Here is a 7,559-nt window from a genome sequence, read left to right on the forward strand (position 1 = left end):
TTTAACTTTATTAAATCCTTGAGAATTTCTGGATCTAGTAATACTTTTAAAAACTAAACATGATTACATTATAAAATTCTTTGTTCTAAATTCTAGATAAATATCTATAAGGTATAACAAATATAAAGAATCTGATATTCATGAAAATTTATGAAATATTGCTGCTTCTCAATACTAGAAGCTGAAAGCTTTATTCTAAAAACTGAATTAACTGAATTCCATAATTTGAAATCTGAGAACTGAATAAATACTGAAAAATCACACCAAAAAGAGTACCCAATGAATAGCTTTACACATGTACAGAGTAATCTCGATGTACAAGGCAAAGCCATTCAAATCTGATAATCTGATAGCTAATAATCTGGTCATAAGTACGCAGAGCTGCCCCAAAGGCTAATCACCCTAGTACACGGCCCAAAGTCTATATGTGTACGAGAGTGGGTTCCAAAGACCTTTGATAATTTGGTCATACACCATGGAAACACATTCATGATAGTGCAGAGCAGGTAAAATCATTATAACTAGTCATACATTGTGGAAACACATTCACATCAGTGCAAACTGGGGTAAAATCACCTGGGTACTTTCTGGTGGTTTTTAGAAATAACTTTAACTATACTAAAATATGTAATAAGAATATACCATGCTACTAAAATAATTTAACTGAATTGAATTTAACTTTAAAAGCAATTGATAATAAAATCAATTTTATTTTGAAAATCATGCTATGAAGTCAACTTTATAAAATAAATAACTTTAAAATTTAAAGAAGACTTATTTCTGAAAAATAAGTTTTATCCACTCACAAGGTATGAACTACAAGCTAGATTGCCTGATAAACGTTTCCAATTTCCTTGTCACCACTTGAAATACGATATTAATAAACAATTTATCCTCTATCTAATCAAGAAACCTTAATATCTAATGATAGAACTAAATTTAAATTCTCTTGACACTTGAATAAATTCTCAAATTTTCCTTTATTAATTGGAGCTAATCACACTTTATAATCCCTTGACTAATAACTAATTATCAACATAGCCTTCTTCCCAAGTTTAAAACTAATTTTACTCTCCAATCAAGTGAAACTAGTAACCATAATTCCACCCATTTAATATACATTTTGTTCCATAAAATCAGTTCCCAAGTGAAATATTCAATTTATATAATCATTTCCACAATTAATTAATCAAAATCCCAAAATCGGATTCTAGGGTTTTCCAAAAAAAAAAAATTGACATCTTCTTACCTTAATGTAGATAGAAATTCAAGAATCAATAACTTGAGCTCCAAGTAGTAATCATCTCAACAAATCTGAAAATTTTGAGCCAAAATAAAACCCTAGAATTTTAACATAAAATTTATCTACGTCTTGAAGAAAATAAAGAGAAAGGAAAAATGGAAATAGACTTTGAACTACCTCTTTCCTTTTTTCTTCTTCTTCCTTTTTCCTTTTTCTCCTTCTTTTTCTTTCCTTTTTTTCTTTTCTGCCGATTTCTTCTTCTCTGTCGTTTTTTTGTAGGTGTTGGTGTGTGTGTTTTTGAGTGAAAAATGGGTCAAAGGTTGAATTTAATGGTCCACATACCCGACATTTAATCCTATGACTTCCAAAAGTATATAAATAAATTCGAAACTTTGAAATGTATCCAATTTAACCTTCATATTTTGCCAATTGCAAAATAAACCCAAATAAAATATTTAATTTCATTTTAATCCTTCATTGATTTGACTTTTGAAAATTTCACTATTGACTTTGACTTTGACTTTGAAAATTCAACTCTTGACTTTTGACTAAATAATGTGGGTTGTAACATGAACGGTATGAGGCGTCTGCTCATAGGCGTCAATCAGCCGAGTTTGTAGAGTGGACGGGTAGTTACTTTTCCCGAGTTGAGTTGATAGGTCACATCAATTAGCCTCATGGAGACGTCAAATCACTTTAAACCTTAGGGACAGAAAAGATCTTGACAAAAATCTCATACTGAAATCAGCGGCGGATCCTCAAGCCGAGGCCCATAGGGATCCTTTCGCCTCGGATTCAAGGGGATAGGGCGCTTCGATCAATTTTGCAGAATTACCAATGTCTCGTAGTGTGATAGCAGATCATCTCAATTGGAACCACTTAGGGAACCACTTCGTATGAGCGTTCCACACCTCGGTTGACGTGGTGGTGGACTTTTCGAAGTGGAACCACTTCGTATGAGAGTTCCATACCTCGCCGATGTGGGTTCAGTTAGGGGCGTAACATACAACATAATTACAAATATGACTTTTGCCTTTCAAACTGTGATTCCAACAATCCCTACTATCAAACACAGGTATGACTCAATAAATTTGAGATCAACAATATGAACCATATTTTATCTATCGAAAGATAGAAGCTCTAACATTATGTCTTTAGATATTATTGTTATTACATCTTTTGTTCTTATTTAGTTTGGGTATACTCGGAGTACTTGTATATAATTTTTGATCTATACAAATTTATATTTATTGATAAAAAAAAAATTGATAGAGGCTCAATCTTTTTCAACAAAAAATTCAATACTGAGCTAAATCTTACACGACCTGCTACTAACCCTAGTTCGTTGTAGTACATTAAAAGCATTGACATTGATCAAAATATTTGATCCTAAAGATCACAATCCTTTCTTTCAAATAACTTATACAAAGCAATGCATATTATTGGATTGCAATTTCATTTTTCTTTTACTCTAAATGAAGTTCCAGGCTAGCCGGCTCACATGGACTTCATCATATCACCACTAATGTCAGGTCTGAATGTCGAGCCTCAGACACGGCCTGACTTAACTTTAAACACCAGAGTTGTAGCCATGTAACATGTAATTTGGGTTTGGTAACATGTCATTTTATTTGCAAGTTGCCAGTAACTGCAATTAGCCTTACACCATGACACTTCTCATACAATGATAGCAGAGGCGCTGAAGATGTCATATTAGAATTTTTTCTTTATTGATATACAAACTGAAGTTCAAAGAACTTTAAATTTAGGACAGACCTTTGATTCGTTCAAGTACTGCTAAAACCTCTGCCATGTTTGGCCCGAAATGGGGATCTTCGCTCAAGCACCACAAAGCAAGCTTTACAAAACGAAGAACTCCTTTATGTGGGTATTTGACATCCAATAGAGGGTCCATAACCTTGTGCACTCTTTGGTTGTTAGACAAATACGGTTTCACCCAGTCAATCAGATTTCTTCTTCTATCAAAAGCCTGACGTCCACATAGTAATTCTAGTAAAACAACCCCAAAGGCATATACATCACGTTCTTTTGACCAATAACCTGTTCATTAGTATAGATTTCAGTATGGGTCTAATATGATTTTTATCCAGCAAAAAGATCGAAAAAGAAGTATCTCAAATTGCTGAACCTGAAGCTTTGTAATCCGGTGAAGCATAGCCAATGTAATCCCATGGAACGTAGAAACTACCCAATGGAGTCTCATAAGGAATTCTCACTGCTTCAGCAAAACCAAAGTCGGACAGCTTGACATTAAATTCCTGACCCATAATGTAACAAGATTGTTACTTTTTCTACGCAAAAATATCTTGCTTAAAAATCAAAGCAGTAAGACAAAATAACAAGATCAAATGAACCCACCTCATCTAAAAGAATGTTTGAAGACTTAAAGTTTTTACTTGTCACTTTGTTTCCAACATCATGAAAGAAAGAAAGACCCCTTGCAGCACCAATGGCCACCATGATTCTTTTATCCCAAGAAAGATGCTGACGCCCTCCTGTGAAAGAAAATCAGTCATAAATGTTACCCATTGTTTTGAGATCGGCTTCAAAGTTTCCAGTACAAGAACCTATCGATCCCGTAGATTCAATAGATAATACATTGTTAATGTTGCTTATGGACGTAATCACACATGACAAAAGTACAATTCTCATGCAGTAATGGTATATAGCCGATGAAGCAGATGTTAACATTTGCAGCCAATCTTACTATACACCTCTTCCAATGCATCCCATGGAAGCATATTACACTACAAACAAAAGTAAAAAGGTAAGAAGAGGAGAAGGCTATTAGGGGAGAAATGAGAACTTATTCAACTAAAAAATAGCATACAGTCAGTACATTAAGGTAATGATTCAGAGATTACAAAATAGCTAATAGGACAACGAGAAAGATATCTACGGATTGTTCATATATATACAGAAATTAAGCAGCCATGCCATCTAACTAGACATTATTTAAGTGCAACCTACCTTTGAACAAATGGTTAGACAAGCTTCCTTCTGGCATGAACTCAAATACCAATAGCTTGTAGACACCGTCGTCACAGTAAGCAAGAAGTTTAATCAGGTTTGGATGATGAAATTGCGACAGATAATCCATTTCCTCCTGCAGAATACTGGGTGGTCACTAAAAGAGATTATGATGCATAACCAAGTCATAAGATTCGGCATAAAAGAACCTACCAACCATTCCTTGAACCCTGGCATACCATTACACCTCCTGATAGCAACAACCATTCCATATTCTGGCTCTGCAGCAGTAAGAGTGTGTATGTTGATCCCTCCTTTAAAAACACGACCAAATTGTCCTTCCCCTAAAATATTGTCAGGATGAAAGTTTCTGGTCGCATATTTTAATTCATTGAAAGAAATAGGCATTGCATCACGCAACTGCAATATCCTATCTTCAGGACTTGGAGTCAGAAGAGGGATGCTTGAGCTGGAAGAAGCTGAAGCAATGTTGGATTTGGAGAATTTATGCAAATGAATCATAGCAGCATAAACATAAACTACCGGTATTCACAGGCATAACCATAAAACAAATTTGTTTACATGTACATTTTTGCAAGTGCAAAATGATCTCACAGAAAAGATAGGACCCCCAAAGACTCCAATGTCCATAAACAAAATATTTAAAATGAGTAATTTGGTAGTGAAAGAAGAAAAAATAAAAATTTATATAGAATTATCACCAGTTAATCGTCATGACGTCCTAATTGCGTCATTATCACAAAAAGTATAAGAGATGCACCTTCAGGGTCCTACAAATGATCGTGAAGTGAAGAGGTGAAACTGGAATCTGACGAAATAGAGGCAAGGCTGGGGTCCCTGGAGTGTGCACGAGCAAGTTCCCGAAGCTCCTCTCTCCGTGGAGTAGCTGTAACTAGCCTCTCCCAATTGTCAATGTATCTATCATTCATCTTATTTAAACAAACAGACGAAGAGGATCAAAAGAAAAGGAAAGGAGAGGTTTTGCAGTGAATTAACCCACAAAACAAGTCAACTCTGCAGAAATGCAAAGGAGAATACAAGGTTTGGTCACGTAGCTCGATCAAAGGTGGACAGAAAATACACCAAAAATCACCAACAAAGCACAAGGAGGATGAACAATAATTTTCTATTTAGGTAATAACCAGATCCACAAAGAGAGAGAGAGAGAGAGAGAGAGAGAGAGAGAGAGAGAGAGAGAGAGAGAGAGAGAGAGAGAGTTGACTTCAAGTAGGATCAACTTGGCTTAATCCCATTGGTCCTCTCATTCAACACGCTTCAAAACTGCCTCTAACCTCAAAGCACAGATAGACCTTCTCCAAATCCTTCGGAGTTCAGGTAAGCCTTATACAACAATCTATTATTTGACCTGTGTTTCCAGATTTATTTGGACTAAAGTCTTGGACAATGTTACATTTACTGGGTTTAATCCGGATGACAGTTTTACGCTTGAGCTAGAACGAATGCAATAAGATATATAATCCTGTAAAAAAAAATACAATGTTGATACATGGCAACGGCCAATTTTTGGGTTTGACTTGGGCTTTCTGGTAAGAATAAAGCCAAGTCAAGCTTAAAAACGGTGAAAAGACATATTGATGTATCAGAAAATGATTAAGTGTTTTTGTCTTAATTTTTCAAACTGTCCAATTATGTGTCGACAAGTGTCCAATCTAGATTTAAGCCTGAATTTGAGCATAATTGTTGTGGTAAATAAAAATAACTAAGTTGAAGGAATTAAATGCAATAAGAATTGATGGACATGATTGTTGGGTTGTGTGTCCATATAATTATTATAATATAATTTTGCTGATGTAAAAATAACAACATTCTTATATTGAATAAAATTATGTTTATTTATTATTGAACATGCGAATTAAAGTACTATGATCACTTGTGATAATATGAATTGGGCGCTTCATAAGTACAATATGACCCAATATATACATTAATCATAAATAATTTATTCATAGCCAATGTATAAGGGTTGACACCTTGTATTGAAAAGTTGTAGTTTTGGCCGATTAACTATTCAAGTTTATTATTTGTCATTATCACAGAAATAGTTAACGGTAACACTAGTACACTTGAAGTATATTGATCGGACCTCATGTGGAGTTTAAATCAATAACATGATCATGCGGAGAATTAAATTTCACCTGGCCGCTGTATTTTTTATCTAAATCCCTTGATAGAGTTATTTATATCTTTTCGTGATTTTAACTGTTCTTTGATTCATCAATAAGTGAAATCAATTTGATTGGTCAAGTATTTCGATGAGTTAGGAATTTGAAAATAAACGAAGTAGAGAACATGAATTTGTGTCGAGAACAGTCATCTTGAAAAATGGATAGATTGACTATTTAAAATTTTGAAAAGAATGATGACTATTTTTAGGATTTTGGGATTTTTGCTTGATATTCTTGAGAAAAATGTTCGTGTTATATTTTAAAAATGTTTTCTCCAAACCAATAACAGTTGACACTGTTTCTTGAAATTGTCAAGTACACAAGTAAAAAAAGGACTTTGGCCAGGGCAGATCCAGCACCTAGCGAGCACTTGCGATCACGTGTACGAAATTCGTCAAGAGCATTCTTTATTATTAATTTTTTTTGACAATAGATTAAATTTTTGGCTTATATTAATTGTAATTCATTTTGATATCAAACAAACTTTTGGTTAGAGCTTGCATGTACATATTGAAAGTCTTGGGGTTCGAATCCCTTGCCAACAAATTTGTTGTGCAATTTTTTCATTTAACAATTTTTATCAAAATTCAATAGGGAGAGGGAACGAAGGAGATTCGAACTTGTGACCTTCTGTAAAATTTAATGTAAGCTTGATTATTATGGCACTTCTTGAATTTTCACAATAAATTTAACAAAATAATATTTGTTAGGTTTTAACTTATCTAATGCAAGTATAATTGTAAAGATTTGAATTTATGCTCTTTATTTGAATTATACAGAACTTGACAACAGTGTTATTTGATGAGTCCGGTATATTCTTATAACAAAATTATATATGTTCAATTTGAATAAAATAATTGTTATATTTAAAATTTAGTCCTTGTTTGATTTTCATTTTTTCTCTCTTCTTTTCAATCACACATTCTCCGATAAAATAATATTACAGGCAAATTTAAAAATTTTCTTTATTTTTAGTCACACATTCTCTATCAAATCACTATTCCAAAATACATCTTTTGCAAAAATTAAAAAAAATGAATATCAAACGGGCTCTTAATATTTTATTGCTGACGACAATAGACAGTCGGCGGCCACCCGAGCTGACTCTAACTCCTTGA

The 7,559-nt window shown here is 33.7% G+C and overlaps 1 protein-coding gene across 2 annotated transcripts; it reads right to left on the reverse strand.

Annotated features, from left to right (window-relative positions):
* Positions 1–2,847: 2,847 nt before the first annotated feature.
* On the reverse strand, positions 2,848–5,389 carry LOC111381729 (probable serine/threonine-protein kinase PBL3). Of its 2 annotated transcripts, XM_023005541.1 has the most exons (6): positions 5,016–5,389; positions 4,448–4,713; positions 4,235–4,370; positions 3,623–3,759; positions 3,393–3,522; positions 2,848–3,304 (listed from the first exon to the last, which is right to left on the reverse strand). In XM_023005541.1, exons 2-6 carry the CDS (start codon positions 4,640–4,642, stop codon positions 3,009–3,011), a joined length of 894 nt encoding a protein of 297 aa, XP_022861309.1. In that variant the 5' UTR covers positions 4,643–4,713; positions 5,016–5,389; the 3' UTR covers positions 2,848–3,008. The 2 variants fall into 2 exon arrangements, with proteins under 2 accessions (XP_022861309.1, XP_022861307.1); XM_023005539.1 differs by having other exon boundaries at positions 4,448–5,389.
* Between the last annotated feature and the right edge of the window lie 2,170 nt (positions 5,390–7,559).

This window comes from Olea europaea, unplaced genomic scaffold, assembly GCF_002742605.1.
Source record: "Olea europaea var. sylvestris unplaced genomic scaffold, O_europaea_v1 scaffold236, whole genome shotgun sequence".
NCBI classification, from domain to species: Eukaryota; Viridiplantae; Streptophyta; class Magnoliopsida; order Lamiales; family Oleaceae; genus Olea; species Olea europaea.

Excerpts from the sequence above, each read along its gene's own strand:
- LOC111381729 (XM_023005539.1), bottom strand. The coding sequence starts at position 4,756 with ATGATTCATTTGCATAAATTCTCCAAATCCAACATTGCTTCAGCTTCT. Across the intron at positions 3,760-4,234 it reads GTCTAACCATTTGTTCAAAG|GAGGGCGTCAGCATCTTTCT; the intron begins GTAGGTTGCACT and ends TTTCTTTCACAG. Across the intron at positions 3,523-3,622 it reads CAAACATTCTTTTAGATGAG|GAATTTAATGTCAAGCTGTC; the intron begins GTGGGTTCATTT and ends ATTATGGGTCAG.